Source organism: Mya arenaria, chromosome 14 (genome assembly GCF_026914265.1).
Source record: "Mya arenaria isolate MELC-2E11 chromosome 14, ASM2691426v1".
Lineage (NCBI taxonomy): Eukaryota > Metazoa > Mollusca > Bivalvia > Myida > Myidae > Mya > Mya arenaria.
In genome coordinates this window covers 21091045-21118722 of record NC_069135.1, presented here as the reverse complement: position 1 = coordinate 21118722, position 27678 = coordinate 21091045, and the positions used below count along the sequence as shown (strand labels likewise).

The following is a 27678-nucleotide window of genomic DNA, read 5'->3' as shown; positions in this document are numbered from 1 at the left end:
ATGAGGGCCAACTTCATGTGCCAAACAATACGATTGTCCACAGTTGGAACCAACACACACACACACACACACACACACACACACACACACACACACACCCCCACACACACACACACACACACACACACACATATATATATATATATATATATATATATATATATATATATATATATATATATATATATATATAGAGAGAGAGAGAGAGAGAGAGAGAGAGAGAGAGAGAGAGAGAGAGAGAGAGAGAGAGAGAGAGAGAGAGAGATATATATGAGCCCAAACTCTGAATGACACTCAGTCAACGCAAGCTCGCTTCCATTCGACCGACGAAACTTCAAGCATGAGCATGTGAGCTATATTCGGATAGCACCAATCTAATTCTAATTGAATACAGCGAAATTAATTGACCTTTAAATGACAGACCGGAATACTTTATTTGACCCCATGTTTCGTGCTGAATAAAAATGGCTAAATTTATTTCAAATTTCAAAAGTTTAAATATTCATGTATTGTGGTTCTCAAGGCCTTCAAGATTACCCAATGACTTCTGTGAAATGTACGTGTTTATGCACCGGTATTCGTTTTAGGGTAGCACAATTTTCATATGTATTCAAAGTAGCTATTGGGTTGTGAGGGAGATCACTGTGTATGATTTTATTATTTTAAATTAAACCGGTTTACCTTTCTTCAAGCACGCCTTTAGCAGGTGCGCTCGCCAATTTCCAAATATAGTAACACTTAATTGGGTCTGACGTCACTAGCAGCCATTACACACAACAATCCGATCAACTGGGAAGTGAACAATATTTTAATTAAATTTAGGTAAAATCACTTATAAAACTCAACTTTTTTATGTTGTGCTATTGTTTATTAAATTATGTAGATCTTATATCAATTCGGACTACAAATTGCCTGTTCTATGATGGAAAAATATGAGTAATAAAATTGTGTGTGGGTGGGGTTAAATTTGACAATCGAGTTGATTGTCGAAGGATAATATATCTTATTTAGTTTCCGGTAGTTAAGTTATGATTAATTTAAGCTTCCATATGCTTCCCTGCATTTGCTCTTGAATTGCCCTAAAAATGATTCGTACCCTGACTATAATGAACATGCTATGAGGTTCGAATTACTCATGATAGCTGGTTAAAAATGTCAAGCCTCAAGGTGTGTTCTTTAAATAATAAGTTTTAGGGTATTAAACCTGATTTATTCTGATAAAGAATTGGATACACTTACCACTCAGCTATCCCCCTGATCACGACAAATGAAAATGGCGGGTGAGGAAGTGTTATTTTGTTCAAATATTTAAAATACCATGTAACCAGTCTTCATATAAAATTAAGTCAAGTGTCACTGAGACAACGTATGCTGTAGATGTATTTATTTATTGATGTTTTTCAGATAATCAAGGCTGAAAATGAGGGAGTACAAACTTGTGGTGCTTGGTAGTGGTGGTGTCGGGAAGTCTGCATTGGTAGGGACAAGGGAGATGTTGAATTTTCCTTTACCACCAATAATCTTATATTAATTTTGGTGTTAAATCTTTAAAATATACTTGAATCCTGTCACTCTTTGTTCTTGTAAGCATTGAAAACCTTAAATGGTCAAAAGACTGTACTGTCACATAGTTAAATTTATATTTTGATAGTAGAATATATGAGCTGTAAGCGGAATGAATCAAATTCATTTTCTTAAAGTAAAACTAAAGCAGGCTCTTTTTTGAAACTTTAAGTCATAGATTTTGCAGATATAATGATGAATGGTTATAACCCTATCTCCACTCTCAAGTGAGAGATTAAAATTTTTTTTTTGATTGTCTTCCCTTTTATTGGAAAAAAAATCATGATTTATTATAAGATTACTTTCTTGTAATTTTTTTAAAATAGGTGTTCTGGTAAATCGGATCAAAGAAACATTCTTGAGTGGCCTAAGGAGTTTCAATTATTTGTTTTTATTCCTAAATCCTATTTCTATGCAGTAACAGTGATTCATTTGAATTATTGAATAATTCCTTTAAAAAAATGAACCTTGTATTTGGTTTGTTTCAGACAGTACAGTTCGTGCAAGGAATATTTGTAGAAAAATATGACCCAACTATAGAGGACAGTTATCGAAAGGTAATCTTTAATGCAATGTTGTTGATAATTTGGTGATATATTAATATTACGAGTTAGGAAAGATTTTAACTATTGAACATAATTTCCTGCGCAATTTATTTTAAGTGCAATTATTTATTTCAATCGTTGGAAATCACATTCATTTCATTGACTAAGTCAGGGTCTTATTGCACAGACTTAAGAAATAGCCATTAGAATCCATTGCTATAAAAAGTAGTGTAAAAAAAATGGACCGATTCAGGGTTCTCAATAGGAACCGGCCGACGGCTTAGAAGGCCGCTTCAAAATGAATTTGGGCCGGTTCAAATCGGCGAATTCTTAAAAATGATATCGAAGAAATTTTGTAAACATCCTGCCGGAAACCGGAAATCTAAATTATGTGACCTGCGCATCTAACCTCTTTGAACTGCATGCCCACCGAGCCGTTAATTCTCATTGGTCGGCTTATTAAAGATCTTATCGGAATTTCCAGAATTGCTATTTTTGAGCCCCACGTCGCAAAAAAAGATGGCGAGGTTAAAAATAAAAAAAGTTTGTTTGTACATGGCTGTGAACAGCCAGTGGTAAAAAAAAGAAAATATGTTTTATCTATTGTACAAATTAACGACATAAAAACTCTTTGTGTACAGTAACATTCCAATGTTTGCCGGCACGTCGAAAAGGATCTCTTGTTACGTTCCACTTTCGATTATCATGTAAAACGTAACAAAAGTTTTATCCACTTTCAATTATCATGTAAAACGTAACAAGAGTTTGATAATCGAAAGTGGTCAGTATTAATTAACTTAACCATGATTAAAAAATCATGTGGTGTTGTGTCTGCGAAACCTATTGTTTATATTATCTTAGCGCATGCATTTTATCTCGCTCGGCATTCCGATGATTCCGAAACAAAATGGAGGCAAAAAGAGGAAAAATTTTTTTATTGAAATCATTGTAGGAATTGGAGCATTTGCTCTAAAAGGCGCTTGTGTGGAGGAAAGGTCTAAAGGTGTCCAAAATTTACATATTTAATATTTAACGAAAAAATTGGATTCTTTTTTTTTTTCAATAAAGCAATTCATTTTAAATCAAAATTGTGTTATATTGTCTTCAAAAAAAACTACCCTTATCATGGTCAAAATAGCCCAGAATGCACGATTTCACACCTAGAAATCAAAAAACTTCCGGGGGAGCTCATGCCCCCGAACACCCCTAGCAGGCGAGCGTCTGCGACGCTCTGATGTTTGGGCCTCTTCAAAGTATTTGAAAGCCTCTTACAACAATTCTTATTGAGAACCCTGCCGATTGTTCAGAACTATGTTAAAATTAACATTCTTGTTAATGTCATCGCTGTCAATTTTCAAATCGCTACTGCTCTGGAAATTTAATGGATACATTTGTCTTACACTTTTATCATTTTTAGACAAAAGTTTCAACTGAATAAGTTTAAATTTAAATACATTGGCACAACATTAATTTTTTAACCTTTAAAAGTTAACAACTATTTTGTTATTAAAGTGGTACATAAAAAATGAAATTCTAAACAATCAGCCTATCGTTTATACCTAACAATGATGTCAAATGTAAACCTTTAAAGACACTCAATTTTAATGAAATGAGATTGTTTCTTTGCAGCAAGTAGAGGTGGATGGGCAACAGTGCATGTTGGAAATTCTCGACACAGCCGGAACGGTAAGAGTCTGATATGTACATAAAAAATTACTTATTTATGGATTTATTCGAAAAATAGTGAGTAAAATAAGTTATTACTTAAACTTTAATTACTTTGTAAACCATAAAAACAGTTTACTGTGTATTAAACTGTTTATTTCAATGTAAAACTTGACATTTTGAAAGATGAAGAAAATCATGTGTAGATTTTTAGCTTGACTATTCGAAGAATAGGTGGCTATACTACTTGCCCCGGCGTCGGCGTCCGGTTAAAGTTTTAGGGCAAGTTGGGATTTTCACTTATAAGTCCAATACCCTACATTCAATTGACTTAATACTTCACACAGTTGTTCAGGGCCATCACATGATGAGGTTAGATAACTCAATAGTATTCTTTACACAGATTATGGCCCCTGATTGACTATGGAACTTAGGTTAGAGTTTTAGGGCAAGTTGGAATATTTATTAATAACTTCTATATCCTTTGTTCAATTGACTTAATACTTCACACAGTTGTTCAGGACCATCACACAATGAGGTTACATAACTCCATATTACCCTAAATACAAGTTATGGCCCCTGATTGACTTAGGTTAAAGTTTTAGGGCAGGTCAAAGTTTTAGGGCAAGTTGGGATTTTCACTTAAAACTCCAATACCATTCATTCAATTGACTTAATACTTCACACAGATGTTCAGAGCCATCACATAATGAGGTTAGATAACTCCATATTATCTTTTATACAAATTATGGCCCCTGATTGACTATGGAACTTAGTTTAAAGTTTTAGAGCAGGTTGGGATATTGTTTAATAACTTATATACCCTTCATTGAATTGACTTAATACTTCACAGAATTGTTCAGGACCATCACCCAATGAGGTTACATAACTCCATATCCTTAATACAAGTTATGGCCCCTGCTTGACTTGGGTTAAAGTTTTAGGCAAGTAAAAGTTAAGGGCAAGTTGGGATTTTAATAATAAACTTCTATACCGTTCATTAAATGCACTTAATTAAATTCAAAATTATTTACGACAATCTAACAACAAGAAACATAACTCCGTTTTAAGCCTAAATACAAATTATGACCCTTGATATTTTTTAAATTTCCTTTGAAAGGCATATTTGTTTATTCTTAACCACTTTTTTATAATGGGAAATCAAGATGTTTGAATGACTTGCTTCATTGTTTGGGCGAGCCGGTGGGAGGGCAGCATCAAAGTCACCTTATGTAGCGAATAATTTTAGTTAGGTTTGACATAAAGAGACCAAACTTGGTATTATTACATCGTTATTGTATTCTAAGTCAAAGCGGCGTAGTAGAGAGTGCTGTCTTACGACGGCTCTTGTTTATATGCTAGTAGAGGTTGAGGACCAATATTCACCTTCAATTACATCTTGAGTCTATGGGCAATGATTACAAACAGTCGTAACATTGAGTTTAGACTCAAGTGACTTAACTGTTCATTCATTGTAACTCTCCTTCTAGTTGATTTTTGTGTATAATAATCAAATTTTGCTGAATTTCATTACTATTTGAAATTGTACAATTTTTCACATATAACTTTGTGAAGATGAGTGTTTGTAATTTGATAAAAGTGCTATTCCGTGTGTAATTTTACAACAAAGTTAAAGTATGAAGTGCTGAGTCATGAATTTCAAACTCCAACTCTAGATGTTAGTGAATATGGGCTCATGTCAGTTTGTTCTGAAATAATATGGGCTTATGTCAGTTTGTTCTGAAATAATAATAGCACTGTTGGGCAGGATCTCTTTGATCAGTGAATTTCTGCTGTAGGCTAATTTGATAATTAATTTGGATATAATCACTCATATTATTATAAATATTACATATAATAATATAAATGATTATGTCCAGATGATTATATCCAAATTAATGATTTTATATAGGTATTATTTTATTTATATAATTATTAAAATACATAAAACATTGCTTTAAAGGACGGCCATATTAATGCTATTAATGAAAGCCTTAAACGTTTCACTTTTTTGATAGTTATTGCATTAGTTATATATCAAAAATATATAATGACGTTATTGCAAGATGGCAGCATGAATAATAATATAAACATGAATTATAAACTGTATGTTTTACTGTTACACTTATTGGTGTTGAAACCTAGGAAAGCGGTTTCATACAAGCTTTTGGCTTCCCCCTCAATCCTAAATTTAAATAATGTTCATTCATAAAATATCTGAATACTGTTGAAACCAGGAAGAAACATTCTAAAAAGTCCGGCCTCAATGAGAAGTAGCTCAAGTTTTCTCTAGTTATGATTGAATGATCTTGAACACTTTATGTCCATGAATCTGAACTTCAGCTTAGTATACATGAGTGCAGGTCCCTCATATTTTGGCACCTAAAATGAGTTTTTCCGGTAATGCATCTAAAAACACCTATGTTATAATTGTTTTACACTTTGATATAGAAATTGTTGAAAAAAACAACAGTTTAAGTATAAAAGAACTGGTTGTAGTGGGGAGCCAATCCACACCGGGATAGTGAAGAAAAAAAATCCATTTCCACTCACCCACAAGGACTTGAACATAAGCTGATGGATATTTTAACATTAATTGAATACATTGGTAACATCACATAGTAATGTCAATGAATCAATCATGCAAAAGTCTTTTGCTAATCATGTTACTAAATAAATGCTTTTCAAATTAGTGGACTTTAAAGGCAATATAAAGCATATATCATCGTTTGTTACAGGGTTCCAGCCATCAGAACTTGTAATGATTTGCCGAAACATTGCATTCTAAAAGAAGTATTTTTTATTAAAATGCCATTTCACAACCTATGAAATTGTGCCTTTAAATACCCATATTATGTAATATTATCATTCCAGGAACAATTCACAGCAATGAGAGATCTGTACATGAAGAACGGCCAGGGTTTTTTGCTAGTTTACTCAATCACTGCACAGTCAACGTTTAACGATCTTCAAGATTTACGAGAGCAGATTCTTCGAGTTAAAGACACAGATGAGGTTTGTGCTCAACTTATAAGCCTTTAGGCAAGATTAAAAAATAAACCACAGAAATAGGTTTTTTACACATTTAATTTGGGGTTTTTCTGTACAACTAGTTGCCATTGCTTTCATAGCTTACCTGTACATCTGGCAATTAACTTTAAATGAATCAGATTTATCTTGCATGTACTCATAATTTTACAACAATGGAATTTTTATAACTTTATTGTCAGTTTTCCAGACTTCACATTTAATCAGAAATAGTGTGTCATTAAGCTGTTTCTGTGGTTGACAAAGACTTGAACAGGGATGTGATTTTATTCTCTCTTTTGTAAAATGATTATAAAATAGTGAACTGGTTGGGTGGTTACTTTATTTCTTGTTAGTATTGACACTCAAGTTTGCTTCAAATATCAAGTCAGGTGAGCCATTAAAATGGCTACTTTAAGCCAGATATGCTTCTAAGAAAGGGTACTAAACCCAAATTTGCAGCCTAAAGTGCCACCCAGAATCCATTACCAAAATGGTTTCAGACCTTAAGCAGCCAGGTCAATCACATCCATGCCTCAATGCCTTAATGAAATAGCAGTGGTTGCTTATATTTTAAAAACATTTAAGTTTGTACATGGATTTTTTTTTTGGGGGGGGATTGTTTTCCTGTGCAAACTGGGAATATGATTTGCATTTCTTTAACTTTGTAATTGTAGTGCAGTCAATTTTCTGGTGTATGTTTTTTGTTTAGTAAAGTAAATTATGGTGGGCTGAATTAAAAGCTATTTTTTGTTATTATTTGTGTGTTTTGTATTTTAAGCTTGTCTGATTTTTTTAAAGAAAAGAAGTCTCTGCATTTTTAATGAAGTGTACTTTAAATTTGGCCATAATTAAATGAATTAGATATTCAAATGAAACTTGGTAAATATGTTGCCCGAGGCAATTTGCTCATGTATAGCAATACCCATAACTCCGGTTTTATTGATTATAGAGTAATGTCCATTTTTTCACTTAAAAAAAAGATAAATGTTGGCGTTCACTTAATGATTGAACTACAAGTCTTACAAATATGTAGATGTATTAATTATCAGGAATGTATCAAGAAAGGAGGGGTGTGGGGTTCCATTGATTGGATAATACAAAATAAATGAAAAATGCATGATTTGATGACATGTCATATGTACATCAATAATGAACTAAACCTATTTAACATTCTTTGTATGAATACTGCACCATAATGACTGTTTGTATGAACAAAAAGGATGAAAATTGCCCATTTTTAAATGAGATTGAAGTGTGATGAAGTTATGAATGCCAACTTATGTTTGATTTTCAACGTGTTATTGTCTCATGATTTCTGTAATGGTGCTTTCTCACCCTGTGTACATGTATGTCTAAGCATTTCATATCCAAGCTTTCGTTATTACTGTGTATATGATTTCATGCCTTGTTTTCCACTCGACACACAAAATATTCATAAAAAAAAAATTGCTAATATCCCATAGTTTGCCCGAAAAATTACTATAATGAAAAGAACACTATTCCATTATGTTACAGTGAAAAGTTAAATGGTGATATATATTTGCAAATTTCTTATTACCTTTGTTATTCATTCTATTTACATTTATGATAAAAATCTGGAGGACCTTATTCAATTGATCTCATATTATGATTTACATGTATATGTTTGATATAGGTTAACATTGATTTTTCTATTATTATTTTCACAACTCTACTAATGAATTTCATTGCCGCCTTAGAAAGTTTTTTATTATCTTAGATCTATACTGACGTTTGGTCAGATAGTATTTGTAATACAGAATGATTTTATTTTTTTATTAAACTAACATCATATTGGTATATGTTATCATTTCAACTCTTTAACATGTATACATGCACAAGAACATGTAGCATGTATATCATTCAAGCAAACGGAACTCACAATTCCACCGTAAACGAGTATACATTCACTTTCTTTTCATATTTACAAAATAAAGTATTCTTCATTCAACAGTATCGCTACATTTACTTTTTCTGTGAAAGACGCCCTTTTTAAGCGTGATGAACGCCGGAAGATTGTGATTACTTTTCAACAAACTCGAACTACAACAAAAAGGTGAATAGCAATTTGTCGTATTCTGTAGTGCACAGCTGTTTTGTTGCTTCTTGTTGCACTCTTAGTCTATCATTTAGAAACCTCTTTTTTTTGGTAGTTTTAATAGAAATTGACAGTGTGTCCATTGGTAGGGCTTGACATTAGTATTTGAATCCTCTTGTCGAGTTAGCAGGGTGAGGAATCACATGACTTCAAAGGGGTTCTCGCATGAGTCACCACGGGTCACAACCAAGTAAGTGACGTTAATTTCTATATCCTTCTTGACAAAAAAGATATGGAAATATTTAGAATGCTGCAATGCTGAAATTTTGGCCAAGGATTGCATCATTAAAATACACGCAAAGCTTAAATGTTTCACACATGTAAAAGCATAGTCTTTTATATGCTAAGAAATATTTTCATTTCTTTTCAGTCAAAAAAGTCATTTAGAAATAAACGTCTCTTACTTGTTTGTTTACATCAGTTGTGACCTGTGGTGACTCATATAACCCCTTTGAAGTCACGTAAAAAAAATCCTTGTGACCCATTAGGCTAGTCAACAGAATTTATTTACCAGACATTAAATCAAGGGACCAATTTGCTTTTGGGCATTATTGCTTCAATTAGAAAATGGGCTCAGTTGTTATCACCAGGCAATTGGCATAATTGCTTTCACAAATAGTGGGCACAATTGTTTCGACCTGACGACAATGTGCGTTATGCTTTGACCAGACAATAGGCACAATTATTTTGACCATAAAATGGGCATTATTGTTTTGCCAAAAAAGGCAATAGGCATTTTTGCTTTGACCGGATGACAATGAACATTATTTCTTTGACTATAGACCTCATATGAATGTTTTGACCGGACAGCAATGGACATTATTTGACCAGATGGCACTTGAAGGCTTTATTGCATTGGCCAGATGACATCAAAGTGCTATGCCTCCCAAAAGTAGGCATATTAAAATCGCTCTGTCCGGTTTTCAATGTCCAGGCTGTAACTTTGTAAAAGGAGGAATATTAAAACAAAAATGGTACTAAAGGTGATATGTCACGTGCAAGACTCATGACCCTACCTCAAAGGTCAAAATCACGAGTTGAATCATGTTTATAAGTTTATAATAGCTCTTCCTGAATGTAGTCATTTGAGTCATTCCATAATCTATTGAACTGAATTGCAGATGGGGGGGGGGGGCATTCGTCACTTACTGTGACAGTCCTTGTGTATTTCTTAGAAATATTAGGAAGCAATTAGGTTGGATTATTAAGTGGGGACAAGTTCATTGTAGATATTCTGGCTTGGAAGGAGGTAGAATATTAAGCTTCTGAAACAAGTGGATTTAAAACTAGGTGTCAGGCCTAGCCAATTTTAATAAGTGTTTTTCTTTAATTAATACTAATTATTTCTGAAGTTGGGTGTGTAAACCAGAGTTATTACTAAAACATTTTACTACTTGTAGTACAATGTACAGATTAAATATACAAAAAGACAAAAAAGGTCCAATTTTTATTCAGTTATATATAGACTAAGTGTACTAGAAAACATATTCATAGATATCGAGAATGCCAGTCAGTTTTGATATGATTGTGTACATGTAGAAATAGACCAGAAGATCAAAAATGTATCGTATTCACGATAAACCTCTAGATTTATAGATTTATATACTGTATTAGTATAATTACAATATACCTTATTTAAGTTTGCGTTAAATGATATATATCCCCGAGAAATGTTTTGTGTAAAGTGGTGGTCTCTTTGAATGACTCTTCTGTTTCTTTGTGTTGTTTTATTTTGTTGTGATATTTGTTTCTTGGAAACTGGTTTAGCTTTTTGTCGCCTGGGATCATAACACTAACCATTTATGAACATTTATTATGTTTAAGGATTATCATCATAATAAGGATTATCATTAAACTTGCTTGTATAGTATTGTATGCTCATTTCCATTTTAATTACTTTTAAACGTATCTTTTGTATTTCACTGTAAAGACCAAGAAAGTGATTTATCTGCAGATTTTCGCGGATCTAATCTAGGGACCTCAGTTACAGGGACCAAATAAATTTAAAAAAAAAATGAATAAGAAAAATTGCTGACTAAAAAAGTTAAATGGTTTCTTTTGGTAGTTACTTTATATGTTGTTAGTATTGACACTCCCATATGCTTCACAATTGAAGCCAGGAGAGCCCTTGTGCGGGATTCTAAAAAGCCAGGTTAGCTTCTTGTGCTTCTTGACCCCAGATTTTATGGCCTAAAGCCCCAGAACCAATTGCCATAACAGTTTCAGCCCTGCGAGGTCATTCACATCCGTGAAGACAATGCTTTTTTGAATTAACAAATATTGTTCGGTGAAATTCATGATATTGGCATAATATCTTAATGAAAAAATTGATTGCGATATATTATTTATTGTTACATACAGACTTGAAATAAACGAAACAGGGCCTTTAAATTCTTATTTAGTTGTTAACATTTCTTATCAACATTTAATCGAAAGAAAAGTACAAAATTATTTTATCACTATAAAGGACATAATATATAAGCATGTGCTTGGAATATATTGTATCACATATATTTATGTAATTGTTATCATTATATTATGGTTACGTTCTCTTCTCTGGTACAATATTTATGCAAATGCTGTACATGTATCAAATATCATAAACGATTCTTTTTCATTGGCATATAACTTATAAGGAAATAAGTTTGGTATTGGATTCATTATCTTTTTGCAAGATGTTTTTTGAAGTACTATAGTACATGAACCAAAAGAACAATTAGGCCTAAAAAAAAATACATTTGGTTCGGGTTACCCGACCCTACCTACGGAATAGGCGCCGACCCTACCGTTTTTATAGTCAGTTTGAAAAAAAATGAAAAACTAAAAAAAAATAAAAAAATTTCGTTTTTTTTTAATTGCTTTTTAATATTAAGTTTAAACCTTAAATGCTTGTACAGAAGATAGCTTTAACACCATTCTCCAATGATGAAAATTATATTCTTATATAAAACCTAATAAAAAAAAAATAAAAAAAAAAAAAGCCTACCTACCCTACCTATTTTTTTTAAGGATGTAACCCTAACCAAACAATTTTTTTTTTTAGGCCTTATGAACAACAATATAAATACCGAAATATGTAAAATTAAAAAAAATCAGTTAAGAACATGAATCGACAAGAATTCACTATTTTTTCGATCAAAAATGTGTCAGCTTGTTCAAAGTCCATAGAGGATTTTACATCAATTTCAAATACACTCTTCTAGGTTAATGAAACATCAAAATTACTTATTTATCAAGAAGACTCGACATTGTGCATCAAGAAATCTTGTGCATCATCATATTTTCAAGTTTTAGCTATTAATAGGTACTTTCTATTTATTCTTATAAATAAACTTGACTTCTGGTATCATAAATGACCTCATATCAGCAACTGATGTCATGAACAATAAAGGGTTTCTATTGAAAACTGAACCTCCTTTCGTAAATCAAACCAAAAAATGTACCTCTTTTATTCAATGACCTTGAACTTTGCTCCCACAGGTCCCTATGATTCTGGTTGGCAACAAGTGTGACCTTGAGGATGAGAGGGTCGTAGGCAAGGACCAGGGCCAGAGTCTATCTGTGCAGTGGGCCAGTGCCTTCCTTGAGACATCTGCAAAGGCGAAAATAAATGTTAATGAGGTGAGTCTTCAGGCTAGGTTTGGTTGAGAATGCTTGTGGAATATGATAGTGTTGAACCATTATGATGTGACAATATCAGACTGGAGTATGGCTCCATTGCACCATTATGAAGTAACAATAGCAGAGTGGAGAATGGCTGTATTAGATACCCATAAATAATCCACATGCAAAACATAACCCAAAATACAGATGTATATTATTCCACTCAAATGCAAAACTGCCATATTCCACTCATCTGACGACATTTCATTACAAGTATACTTGCTGACCTTTGAAATGACTTCAAAAAACAAAATACTGCATCATAAAAAGACATTAAATGATTTATGTATTGTTGAATAAAGGGTTATTAGTACTAAGTGTTTATCAGGAATTTCATATTTATTTTCACTTATGTATACGTTTGCAGATTTTGATTTCACTGAGCTTAACAGTGAAATCTGAATTTGAGAAATCCACTCGAGTCGAATTTGACCTTCCAGATCAAAACATAGTACTAATAGCCCTTTTATATTGCTTTGTTATGATATGACGTTAGCAGAGTGGAATGTGGCTGTATTGCACCATTGTATAAACATACTAAACTATACTTGCTCTTCAGATGTTCAATTACCATGTTATGATAATCGTATGATACACTTCACTCTCTTGGACCACTGTGCTTTCTCTTCAGATAATCAATGACCTAGTTCAGAAAAACACCAAAAACATGCTTTCTTTTTAAATATTAAATGACTTTGTTCACTCAGATAATCACATGATACACCAATCATCTCTCTTTAGATATTCAAAGACCTACCTCATGCTTTCTCTTCAATATTCAATGGCCCAGTTCAGATAATCATATTTTACATTATTCTTCAGATATTCAATGACCTAGTTCAAATAATCATATTGTACCTTATTCTTAAGATATTCAATGACCCAGTTCAGATAATCATATTTTACCTTATTCTTCAGATATTCAATGACCTAGTTCAGATAATCATATTGTACCTTATTCTTAAGATATTCAATGACCCAGTTCAGATAATCATATTGTACCTTATTCTTCAGATATTCAATGACCTAGTTCAGATAATCATATTGTACCTTATTCTTAAGATATTCAATGACCCAGTTCAGATAATCATATTGTACCTTATTCTTCAGATATTCAATGACCCAGTTCAGATAATCATATTGTACCTTATTCTTCAGATATTCAATGACCTAGTTCAGATAATCATATTGTACCTTATTCTTAAGATATTCAATGACCCAGTTCAGATAATCATATTTTACCTTATTCTTCAGATATTCAATGACCTAGTTCAGATAATCATATTGTACCTTATTCTTAAGATATTCAATGACCCAGTTCAGATAATCATATTGTACCTTATTCTTCAGATATTCAATGACCCAGTTCAGATAATCATATTGTACCTTATTCTTCAGATATTCAATGACCTAGTTCAGATAATCATATTGTACCTTATTCTTAAGATATTCAATGACCCAGTTCAGATAATCATATTGTACCTTATTCTTCAGATATTCAATGACCTAGTTCAGATAATCATATTGTACCTTATTCTTCAGATATTCAATGACCCAGTTCAGATAATCATATTGTACCTTATTCTTCAGATATTCAATGACCTAGTTCAGATAATCATATTGTACCTTATTCTTAAGATATTCAATGACCCAGTTCAGATAATCATATTGTACCTTATTCTTCAGATATTCAATGACCTAGTTCAGATAATCATATTGCACCATTTATTTTTGTTTAGATATTCCATGACCCAGTTCAGATAATAGCATGATTTCCAATTCTTATTCTTTATATTCAATGACCCAGTTCTGAAAAACTGATTGTCACATTATAACCCATTCTTATTCTTTAGGTATTCATTGACCAAGTTCAGATAATAACATTATATCCAATTTTTATCCTTCAGGTATTCAATGACTCAGTTCAGATAAAAACATGATATCCAATTCTTTCTTTTTAGATATTCAATGACTCAGTTCAGATAATCACATGATGCACCGATAAACATTGAAATTGTTCAAATAATCACGTAATATAGCATTTTAAGATGTTCAGTTCTGATTCAGTATATCACCTTTTTCTTCAGACACCATATATTAAGTGACCTGGTTCAGATGACCACATGATACCCATTACTTTCCATTCAGATATTCAAAGACTCAGTTCAGATAATCACACAAAACTACATGCTTTCTCTTTAGATGTAAAATGACCTTCCCCATGCTTTCTCTGTAGACATTCAATGACCATACTCTGATAATTGCTCTTCAGAAGTTCAATGATATACTTCAGATAATCACATGTAACACTACGTTTTTCCTTCAGATATTCAATGACCTAGTTAGGATGATCAACAAGAAAGAGCCGGGCAACAGAAAGCGGCCAGGCAGTTCTAGCTCCTCTGGATGCTGTTGTGTGATGCTTTAACATGCTTGACGCTCGCCTTTTTAGTGGTGGGTATATTTAAATGGCAGGTCCACTTTTAAAGCCTTCTTTGTTTTTAGCTCACCAGAGCACGAAGTGCTCAAGGTGAAGTGTTGTGATAGGGGACTGTCTGTTGTCAACATTTCCCTTATAACTTCTATTCTTCCTTAACCACTGGGCCAATTGGCCAATTGCAAACAAATTCACAGGAATGTTTCTTGGATGGTCCTCTTCCAGATTCTTTAAAATAAAATGCTTCCATGTAAAACTCTGTTTTTCATCCTGTTTGAATCCTTAATCAAAGAAAAATAACTGCTTGAATCGTAATAAATTAAACTACATGGATATATTAATAAGGAAAAACTCATTTCCACCAAAATATCGACCTTAAACCTAAATTTCATATTAGGAATAATTTAGTGATATATATTCTGTCCTAGGAAGAATGTCTGTAAAGTGAAATCTGCTGTTAAAGGTTTACATGAATGACCGAGGTTAATCCCAGTGTTTAGAAATGCATTCATTTGCATGTAAATATAGGGAATATGAATAGAGTATTCTTCATTAGTGATTATACTTTGACATATTATAGTTACGGCCCATGATGGTTATTTTATACTTAAATGGTAGTGAGAACATCACATATAAAAAATAACAAATTGCGTTATATTGCTTATAAATGTTCTAGTCCAGCTCCTTTTGTGAGACAATTACAAAACTGTTGATAGAGTATTATAATTTATTAAAAATTGAAATTTATGAATTGTTTGTATTTGTAGGGTCCAAATCAAATGCTGTGTAGAAGGAAACATCACCTGCAGGATGTGTTGGTTGTTAACTGATTTCTGACGCTGTTCTCCGCCATATAAAAGATAAACGGAGATGTAAAATAAAGTTCTGACTGTTTTTGCTTTTATTCATTACGTATGGATATCTTGTGTAGTTGGATGTTCATTATCACTATTATTATTATTATATTGTTTGAAAGAGAATAATTATTTGCATGGTCGTGTTAGTATCCAATTTGTAATTCAGGACTTGATCTTGAAATTGTAGTTATTTTTCATTAAATTGTCAATAAATCTAAACATACAATTACCAGATTGATCTGTAAGGTTAGTTTCAAGTAGAATAAAATGTTTTAACTATAACACTTTTAATGGAATAGATTGTAATGACCATTTTTTCAGAGTGGTAGTAAGATTGTCTGTAAGGTGTAATTGAAAGTGTTGGGCGGGGCTCTGGTAGTATATTGTAGAATTGGGCTGGATTGGGGGTGGGGGGGCAGTATACCAGATAAAGCAAGGTTGATCCATTTAATGCAGTATTTGTGTACTTAGTTTAAATCTAATTGGCATTACTCAAATACCTCTATCCCTTTGTAAATCCAGTCATTCTGTAACTGGTTTCTGATTCACTTTATTTTCTGTTCACCATTCTCTTTACGGTTTAACTTGTTCTTTCATTCATGTTCTGTATTATATGATGTGTAGTACATGTTCTGTTTTGCATGTAATGCATAACATGTTATGTATAACATGTTACATACACCATGTGCTGTAGTATGTGTTCTGTATAACATGTTACATATATCACATGTGCTGTAGTATGTTTTCTGTATAACATGTTACACACACCATGTTCTGTAGTATGTGTTCTGTATAACATGTTATATATCACATGTGCTGTAGTATGTGTTCTGTATAACATGTTGCATATCACATGTGCTGTAGTATGTGTTCTGTATAACATGTTACATATACTATATGTTGTAGTATGTGTTCTGTATAACATGTTACATATACCATGTGCTGTAGTATGTGTTCTGTATAACATGTTACATATACTATGTGCTGTAGTATGTGTTCTGTATAACATGTTACATATACTATGTGCTGTAGTATGTGTTCTGTATAACATGTTACATATACTATGTGCTGTAGTATGTGTTCTGTATAACATGTTACATATACTATATACTGTAGTATGTGTTCTGTATAACATGTTACATATACTATATGTTGTAGTATGTGTTCTGTATAACATGTTACATACACCATGTGCTGTAGTACATGTTACGTATAACAAGGATTCTTTTATTAAAAATCTGATAAAGGTTATCACAATTTTTAACTCCTAACATTTAAATAGATACACATATGTGGTCTTTTTTACACTTTGTAATAGACAAAGGCATATTTAAATATGGTCAGTTCTGACATAGTTTGATATTGTGTCAGCTAAAAGGGTACCTTACTACGCAGTGTCATGTAATTTTTTGTGCCAATAATAGTTATTATTTTTTGTTATTTATTCAGAATCTCCCCAATAGGTGTTTTTCAAATTATTTGATTCATTTTCATGTTTTGAAATAAATTGTCAAAAATAATCATGGTTTTGCTCAGTAGCGTTTTTATTTCATGTAAATGTGTTTTTCTGCTTTATGTAAATTGCACTTTATTGACTATTTAATTACCATTAATATTTAACCATTAAAAGCTTAAAAAATAGTTTTGACTTACGCTCTCACTACAGTTTCCATAGAAGTTCTGCTTCAGCTTTGAGAATAGTGCTTGTGGCATTTTAGTCAATTTTAACTTGTTATTTAATCATGTGTTTATAATTCATTTAACTGTGTATTGAATTTGGTAGTAATTGTATGGCTGTGTTTTGTAACTTGAACTTAGAATGTCAAGCTACTTGTATGTGCAATTTGTACAGTAAGCTTTTTTTTCTTAAAACTATCGTTTTTTAACTCATTTTAAAAATTACATTTTAAACATTTTAGTGTAGTTGAAAAGGTTTTTGTGAAAGAAAAATAATAATTTCGAGTTTGATTTGGAATTTAAGCTTGCTTTTTTTGTCGGTACTTTAAAATATTTTGTCAGCATTGTAAAGAAAGTTCATAGTTAACATGAATGAAAGAAAGATACTCAAATAGAAATAGAAAGAATAGTTTAGAAGATAAGATTGTGTTCTACTTTTTTGTTTAAATTATTCCTTAAAATGAAAAGTAATTTGCATAAGACAATTTAAAAGAAACATGTTCACTAAATGATCATAAAACATGAAAGTAAAAAAAAAATCAAATAATTATCGCATATAAAAACCAAAAAACAATGGCAATATTTGAATGGCCAGGTATTTCAATTTTAGGCAAACCATGGTTTTTGTCACATTTTTACTACATTCCTGAGTTTTAAGTGATGGTATCTGAGCATCAATAGACCTTTGTCTCACTTTTAAGTATTACTCTGATCGTAAGTTTTGGTGATAATATTGTAACAAAACCGAACTGTTGGACCACAATTAATCAAAAGTTTGTTTGGCGCTCCCAACCCACACACAAATTACCCGCAACCCAATATTTGTTTTTAGCTTGTCTGGTTGTCAGTATTATTTTATATATATATTTTTTTGTATTACAGAACTTAGGGATTAGGAAGTGATAAGAAAAGAGAAAAATAACCTACCTAAAAATGTGGGGACAGAAATGCCAAACAAACTATTCAGTAATGTGGCCTAACGGTTCATTGCTGAAAATAAACCAGTCATGCTTTGAAGATCGTGTGTTTATTTACTGCTAATTTATGTAATCTGATACATACTCTGTTTGCCATTTATTGCCTATGGAAAAAAATAAAGTTTATATTCATCTTTGTATGTGTTCAATTTTACACCCCGCCCAAAATCAGTATTTGAATAGGGAAAATGCTCTTTTGTTAGGAAAGATGACTAAATCTGTTCATCATATATTGATGTTTGATGAATTTTAGATGAGAACATATTCATATTCTCCATCATAAGTGGTTGTATCAGTTAGGGAGGATGGGCTGCTTGTTCAGTACATTTTTAACGTTAACAAAACTGTTAATGTCATAGTAGTGAACTTATAACTCATTACTACTCTGGAAGTTTAATAAATTCAGTTGTGATCTGCTGTATATATAATGATATTTCAGACAACTGTGTTGCTGTACTTATTTATATTCAAATATCATGTCATCCATATTGAACAGCAAGTCTTTTCTTTGATATAAATGTTCTGCTAATAAAGAATTTATGATAAAAATTGCTTTACATTTGACAAAAAGCAGGTCTTACAATAAGTTCCCAGTAACTTTAAACCAGAGAAATACAGTAAAATATTTTTTGGAACATTTGAAAAATTGGGTTTCTGAGTAAGGCTTGTTCTTATTTAAAATAATTTATATTCAAATGTGAACAACATGCTTGTAACAATGATTACATATCAAGTTTGATAAGAGCTCTTTTAGATAGGAGCTTTTGGTAACAGTTATATAAAACATATAACAGTGAATATGCTTTATTATGCTGTAAATTGTTTGTTACGCCATTGAAAAACCTTGAGCAAATGAAAATAAATATTTTGCCAATTAAGTCTTATAAAAAAGGAGTCCCTTGAAGAATTCATTAAATAATGGCCCAGAAATAACATTTGGATATTAGGTAAGCCTTTCACTGTGCAGCTGGTAGCGGTGCAATAATCTTAAAACCTAAATCTTTCACTTGGTAACTGCTTAAGATTATGCATACAGGTATTTTTAACCACTTTTTTTACAAAAACAAACAAAAGGCTAATGTGCAGGAATTTAAGGAGAACTGATTGCACTGACATAGTTGGATAAGTGGTACCATTCTTAATCAGTAGTAAGTTTTAAATTCAAAAAGTAGCTCAAATGCTTTGATCTTCATTTTTTGAAGGATTTGGCTGGAGCTTGCTTGCACATATTCTATTTCTTAAATGATTCATTTGAATGATCTCACCTTATTCAATGACCTGATTGGCTACATGTGTACATCGGGAAGATGATATTGAAGGCCTGAACTGATCCTGAAGAAAATGCATTAATTATATTTTATTAATGATCTTTGAACTCTGTCCACATCAGTTGCCCATGATTCTGGCTGAAAAATTGTGAAAATGAGCGAGTTGTCAGCAAGGATCAGGATCAGTCATTCATTTAATAATAAGTCTCTTTTTATTATTTATCCACTTGACCAAACCTTCTTTAATAACTTTGACCTTCACCACTACAGGTGCCCATGATTCTGGTTGGCAACAAGTGTGACCTTGAGGATGAGAGGGTCGTTGGTAAGGACCAGGGGGCAAATCTGGCTCGCAGCTTCAACAGCGAGATGTGTGGTTTCCTGGAAACATCTGCCAAGGCCAAAATAAACGTCAATGAGGTATGTTGCAATTCGTTCATTAAACTGTGATATACTGAGGGGATTTGTGGTGTAGTAGTCTTTTTGTCTGCTTCTCAACCAAAACATTGTATGAGTGTGTTCTTATGGCATTTCAAAATGAACACATGTGGCCGTATTCAATAAGCAACTTGATTAAACTTAAATTTAATCTTAAAAACTAAGTGTTTTGATTGGCCTGTATATTTAGCTGACCAATAGGCTGAATGGAATCACTGAGGCATGTCAAAGGATAAGATCCATACTAAATACTGGCCCATTTCTGGTTTCTGCTGTGAAAACCAACATATGGTAATCTTCATGTAAGTCCATATGGACAAAGAAACATGGATGCAAAAATAGTATGGTGATCTTAATTACCAATGGTAATGATGTATCTAAAAATAGAAATTTAGTAAAATTTGGTCACCAGGGGCCGAGATTACGAAAAGTCCCGAGTCTGAATTTGGACTCGGGAAGCAAATTTGTGAATTTTTGATTTCATTGATACTTTTCTGCTAGTTGAATATTTATGACAAAAATTGCTGAATTTGATTTAATAACTATTCGATAATGACATTTATTTTTGTAAAACAAATGAAATAAAATGTATTCTTTGTAATTTAGCAAAAGTGCTTCTCTGAGTCTAGGGCGGGGCTCAGGGTTGAGAGAGGGCTTGTTCGTAATCATAGGCCCAGAGCATTTATAAGTTACCCCTAAACATACATGAGATTATTTAGTCTTTTATAGTTTGTCTTACTTGCAATGGTTGAAGGCTGCAATGTCTAAGTATTTGGTCATATTAAAAAAACAATGCAAAGATTTTAGTAGCAATTAAATTTCTTGTATGCAAATATTCAGTTTCAGATAATTCAATTAGATGATAACAGTTGATATGGCAACATGAGGTTGTATTTAAACTCCTTTTTTGGAAAGAACATGTTTCTTTTATTTCAGATCTTTTTTGACTTGGTGCGAATGATCAACAAGAAGAATCCAGAGACGACCAAGCGCAGCAAAAATAAGAAGGGATGTGTTCTAGTATGAAAACTGCCTCCAGTTATCGCCATGTAAGTTGCATTGCATAAGTGGTTTTGAATTAGTTAAATGCTGTTAGGAGATTATTTTTTTTAAACTATTCAAATGAATTCATAGGAAACTTGATCTCAAAAATTGTCTACCGGTAAGTATTCAAATTGAGAGGAAATTAATTCTGCTATCTTTTGTAGTCAAAAGCAGTTTTAGAAGCTGAAGGTCTGGCAGTTTAATGCTTAATTAAACATACTTAAAGACACCATCTACCATCATGTGTACAACAAAATATCGTTACATCAAGAATTTCTGTTCAATATTATATCAGTGTTACAGTTTCACTTGGAAATCTTGGCTTACAAAATCAAATAAGCTGTGAATGAACTTATATAAGTAACATCACTTTTGAAGATATTATTATTCCTGAGAAATATTGATTCCAAAAAGCGATTGTAATATTCTTAGGCCTAAAAAGGAAGTATATTTGGTTCTGGTAACCCGACCCTACCTACGAAATAGGTGCCGACCCTACTGATATTAAAGTCAGTTTGTAAAAAAAGATATAAAATAAGAAAAAATATTTTTTTAAGTTTGTGCTTTAATATGTTGTTTAGGACCTTTAAAGCTTTATATGGAATATGGCTTAGAACACATATTTTAAAAAAAGCCTTCCTGTATCTGAACCAATATATAATTTTGGCCTTAGTTCACTGATAAGATGAGGCAATATTATGGTATCTTTTGCTGTATTATTTTGCTTCCATGAAATGTGTCTGATTTTCAATAAGAAAAGTTTGAAGTTTACGTAATGTTTATACTTTTTTTTTATTTTTATGCCCCCCCGAAGGTGGGCATATTAGAATCGCACTGTCTGTCTGTCCGTCCGTCCGTCTGTGTGTCTGATAACTCGTGTCCGGACTGTAACTTTCCCTTGTATGGGCAGATTTTAAAATAACTTGCCACATGTGTTCCACGTACCAAGATGACGTGTCCCTTGCAAGACCCTTGTCCCTGCCTCTAAGGTCAAGGTCACACTTAGTGTTAATTCACAATGGAGTGCTGCATATAAGGACATAGAGTATAGGTTGTCGTGTTCGGGCTGTAACTTTCCCTTGTATGGACAGATTTTAAAATGACTTGCCACATGTGTTCCACATACCAAGATGACGTGTCACGTGCAAGACCTGTGTCCCTACCTCTAAGGTCAAGGTCACACTTAGTGTTTATTCACAATGGAATGCTGCATATAAGGACATAGAGTATAGGTTGTCGGGTCCAGGCTGTAACTTTCTCTTGTATTAACAGATTTTAAAATGACTTGCCAGATGTATTTGACATACCAAGACGACGTGTCACGTGCAAGACCCATGTCCCTACCTCTAAGTTCAAGGTCACACTTGGTGTTTATTTACAATGGAATGCTGCATATAAGGACACAGAGTATAGTTTGTCGCATCCAAGCTGTAACTTTCTCTTGTATGGACAGATTTTAAAATAACTTGCCACATGTGTTTGACATACCAAGACGACATGTCACGTACAAGACCCATGTCCCTACCTCTAAGTTCAAGGTCACACTTGGTGTTTATTCACAATGAAATGCTGAATATAAGGACATAATAGTGTAGGTTGTCAACTATGGGCGGTATTTTTTTATGTTCAGAGGCAAATTAAAATAACTTCCCATATGTATTTGACACGTAAAGGCAAGATCAACTTTTCATGTACTGGCCTTGTTCATAATACAATGTCACATTCGGGGGCATTCGTCACATACTGTGACAGCTCTTGTTTCATTTACATTATTAATGGCATTGTTGTCATGCCAAATAATATGCTCTCAGCCTTAGACGTTTTAAACTCCTATTTTTATATGAATTTACATCAAGTTGCATTCAGCCCTTGAATTATCGTTTTTACCACTAAACAAAATGTCACTTGGTACCTTTGTTTGTTAAAAATTGCAAAACGGATAGATGCAAAGATTCATTACTCTCGATGAGGTATTTGTTATACCCTTGAAATGTTGTATGTCATCATCGTCGGTGGTTACACTTTCATTTCCATTCTCTAACTTAGACAAATCTTCTCCAATCTTAACAAAACTTAGCATGAATGCTGGTTGCCATAATATCTTGACTATGTTTAATAACAAGTTTGATCGCCATTGTTACACCACAGTAATGGCCCATGAATTGACAAAAGCGACAGGTGATGCAATCAATTTTGTTAAAAAACTTGTATTTTTGAATGCTTTTTTTTCTATTTTCAGGTATTGTTTCGTTTTGTAGTGTACACATACACAGACACTGTAGATGATTTTCCCACCAGATGGAAAGGTGTTCAACGCTCTCTCAAGTGTGAAAACTTATTATGAAAATCCCAATTAGCTGAAATATTCATTGATAATCTCAATTTAGAAAATGTTTTATTGACCCTCACTGTTTGCTTTAGAAGTGAAAAAATGTTGATTTTTATATGGCTGGCTAAGACTTTATAGATTATATGCAAAATACTTGTAATTATCTGGGTTATGGTATTCACTAATGTTTTGAGTCTGAGTTGGGGACTCATGCTCAAAAAACTGAATTCTTAATTTTTTCAAAATATCTATAATATATTATTAGACAAAGAATTCTGTTTGATTGAAGAACTGATTATTTGTACACATATAACATTTTTACCATTTTCGTCTCACACTCTCACTCAAGACATTAGTGAGTACAGGCCCATCATGATAGTGCAAAAACACTTTTGACCAAGGCTTTTATGTATCATCTCTTCAGAATTTATTAAAAATGCTCATGCTTGTTTTTTACATCTTTGGTTAAGGATATATTCTCTTTAGAGCATGTTTCATATAGAGGTGATGATTCATTAAATTTCCATTGAAAATAAATGATTAAAATATTACTTTGTTGGAAACACAGTTTGACGAACTTATATTTTTAGCTGTGAACAATTTTGTAAACAAAAAGTACCTTCGTAAAGTCCCTGTTTGTTGTTTAACAATAATGTTTGTATCTTTTTTTTTTATTGCTAAAGCATTTTTCAATATGAAAAAGAAGCTTTTTATATGAGTAAAGTTTCCATTTTTTTACACATTTTGTAAATTATTACTTCTTCTTGAGTTGACAATCAATAAAAAAAACAAAATAACAATGGGAGATGCTTCTATCACAGTGTTGATGGAAATCCCGGTACAATATTCTGTTTACCGGTACACTAAAGTAGTACTGCCGGAAAATTGACAATGAATATCCATAAGTAAGGTAGAAAACTCTTCTTCCAATGAAATCGCAGGTTACAAATCAGTAATGCTCAACTCCTCAAGATTAACCATGATGTTATGCATGGCATATGTCACTAATAAACAAAGAATCCACAGCATAATTTCATTGGCTTAAATTCAGAAGAGGTCCCATAGGCCAATGAATCTACCTGATCAATTCTTCATGATATCGTGTTTCCCATAAAGCTGAGCATAATAGTGCACCGGGAGTTTCCAACAATGCTTTACCAGTATTAGAATTGTAATCAGTAGTGATTGATATATGGTTTGGTTAACCAGAAGGTATCCAAACCTTTATTTAATATCCTTTGGTACCTGCTGGTACTATTTCCACGGATTTTCATTTTAAACAGAACATTTCGACCTCTGGTATGAAACAACATACTCGATATACACTATACTATTTTTATGCATTGATGCTATGTTATTACTACTATAAATTGCTTAAATTTTGTGAAGTTTTTTTTGCTTATGTATATTGGATCATACCACTTCAAAAATTTAAAACTTTGCTTAGAAATATTTACAAAAATAGATTGTGTATATGTGAGCTATTTACATCATCATGGCTTTGCGAAAACATGTATTAAACCTCCCGAAAAAAAAGGTTATTAAAAAAAAAATATATATATAAAAAGGGCCTCACAGATTTCAAGTTATTTACAGTAGTGCCAAATCCCTTGTATATGATGTTACATTTATCTCTATAATTAGCACTATATGTAATAGCATGATCTGTTTTTATGCAACTACCGATATAATTGTGTCAGATGCATCAGTGCCCGTTGTTTCAGCAACCTTTTTTTACATCAACATTTTGATAGATCATTTTGTCTCGTAGTTAAATCATTTTAGTGGTTTTCTTTGATCATTTTATAAATGTATGCTTGAATGATTGTGAAAATACACAATACTGAACCAAGTTTTACAACTTTTTAACAAGTGTCTTCTTGTGTAATCATTATTCTGTACTTGCAATGAAAATGAAGGAACTTGTATTTTATCTTCTTATTTATATCTGAACTTGGCGTAGCTTTGAGGGAGCAAGTGTCAACAGTTAATGATAGGTACTTTTCGCAATAGAACTTTATGATAAAATTGAGGAATATTTACCATTACCAGATGATAAATAAATTATATATTTGTTGTGAATTTGTTATCTTTTGGAGGCAATGAAAAATACACTTTTCATGTGATTGGAGCAGTTGTGATACTAAATTTTGTATAAGCATTAAACACAACATCATATTTGATATTCATGTTGTTTCAGAGTTTTATGTAACATTGTTGTTATATCTGTCCAAAGAAAGGATTAATCATAATTATTGTTTCGATAGAATCGTTTATATTTTACCTGTAATTTTTTATTGCACACATGTCTTCACTGTTCAGGTTGCATAAATGATTCTGATAATTTAAGAAGCTCTGAGCAAAAATGAACACCAAAATTGCATTCAGTTGTTTGATTAAAAAGTTAAATACTTGCATGAAATAAGAGACATTCAAGAGAACACTAAAACATGAGAACATGTATCCGTTTTTTACTTCAATAAATTGCAAAGTATTATGTAAGGCAGCAACGAAGTCTGCAACTTGCTTCTCCAACTTCTTTTATAAGAAAGCTAAAATGAAGTGACAGTAACAACATTTGTATTACTATTATTATAATATATATAATTAAAATCAATTCTTATCAACTAAGTGTTGAAGATATAAAATCATTCATTTTCTAACTGCTGTTCGAAATATAAGATATTCTTGGTGTCAGCGGCAACGAGTAATTACATTACGACGAGCAAGATTGAATATAGCTCAATAAATATTCAAGCTCAGAAAACGTTGAAGATATTCATTTGGACATTGGTACACATGTCGCCAGGGACAATAAGCACATTAAGAATTTGTCGAGTTAAAGACAAAAAACGAAAAACACAAGTGATGACTTTGGCTCCACGGCCCTCTTGTTTTATTTTAAGACTGCATTAACATTTTATTCTTGTATTAATTCACTGGTTTCAAGATTACTTGTGATTGGACTTGCCATTTGATTAAAGTGCTTCTATATATTCTGTATCAGTTATTAACTTTTCTTGCAATTTATTGTATATTTGTAGTAAGAATTCACTTTTTCTATTATTGTACGTATTTCATGATTCCATACCATCATAATAAGGCTTAACAACATTAAATAACTTGGTCTGCTATTTATAAAACATGTTAAGGCATTTCCTAACTTAAGTCACTTTCCTGATTTAAGTTTCTCTGTGGATCTATGATATAAAAACTTTTCTAATTTCGTAAATGTACTATTGACATATTGAATGCACATGTGTTATGTTATAAACAGTTATGCATTACTTTAAATTCAACTTTGAAATTTTAAGAATCAACTTAAGTTAAGAAATGAATTAAGCTGTTTTGTGAATAGTGCCCTGTGTCAAATTGAAACACTTATCTTATACAGTAAACCTTATGAATTGGCAATATTTCTTCACTATTTACATACTTATAAACGTTGCTATTCGTACATGCAATAACTGCTATTTGTACATAAAATAGCTGCTGTTCCACAAGTGAAGACATTTTGATGCCTATCACGGTTGATATGCTGATAAACTCAGATTAAGTCCGCCCTTGGTAATTAAGCAGATATGAAAAGAAAGTAATGAATCCATGTTCAATTGTATTTTTATTTGGTATATAACAGCATTACACTTTTTTCATTATGCTTATTAAGGTTAGACCTCTATGTGTCGATTAATTTTTTCAGCATCTTTTCACATAGTAAATAAAAAATCTAATAGGTAACCTTTTTATTTTAGCAGACATGAATTTCCTTACTCTTTACAAATAATAGCTGAATTTGAAGTGTGTTTGTGCTCAATATTGCCAATGAAAAAGGGTTATTTATCAAATACATGGAGTTATCAATTAAATGTTCCTACCGTTACATCATTTTACTTTGTATATCATGTAATGTCCGTATCCTAATATGCATGATATAATGTGTCAGTGTATAGTATATCTTTACTTAATCTTTTTTGATATTGCATTAGTAATTTATTGTTCATGTAGTGCAGGGTTTGAGTCAAATTGCATTATACTTATCTAATTGAACAAATAAAGTTAAAAATAGTTA

The 27678-nt window shown here is 32.1% G+C and overlaps 1 protein-coding gene across 2 annotated transcripts; it reads left to right on the top strand.

The window, feature by feature from the left end:
* The first annotated feature begins 710 nt into the window (after positions 1-710).
* Positions 711-27678, top strand: LOC128216536 (ras-related protein Rap-1b). Of its 2 annotated transcripts, none has more exons than XM_052923130.1 (8): positions 711-822; positions 1405-1477; positions 2052-2120; positions 3738-3794; positions 6648-6788; positions 20069-20218; positions 21173-21285; positions 23520-27678. In XM_052923130.1, exons 2-7 carry the CDS (start codon positions 1421-1423, stop codon positions 21260-21262), a joined length of 564 nt encoding a protein of 187 aa, XP_052779090.1. In that variant the 5' UTR covers positions 711-822; positions 1405-1420; the 3' UTR covers positions 21263-21285; positions 23520-27678. The 2 variants fall into 2 exon arrangements, with proteins under 2 accessions (XP_052779090.1, XP_052779089.1); XM_052923129.1 differs by lacking the exons at positions 20069-20218; positions 21173-21285; positions 23520-27678 and adding exons at positions 12400-12540; positions 14909-15036; positions 15787-18666.

Excerpts from the sequence above, each read along its gene's own strand:
- LOC128216536 (XM_052923129.1), top strand. The coding sequence starts at position 1,421 with ATGAGGGAGTACAAACTTGTGGTGCTTGGTAGTGGTGGTGTCGGGAAG. Across the intron at positions 1,478-2,051 it reads GTGTCGGGAAGTCTGCATTG|ACAGTACAGTTCGTGCAAGG; the intron begins GTAGGGACAAGG and ends GGTTTGTTTCAG. Across the intron at positions 12,541-14,908 it reads CGAAAATAAATGTTAATGAG|ATATTCAATGACCTAGTTAG; the intron begins GTGAGTCTTCAG and ends TTTTTCCTTCAG.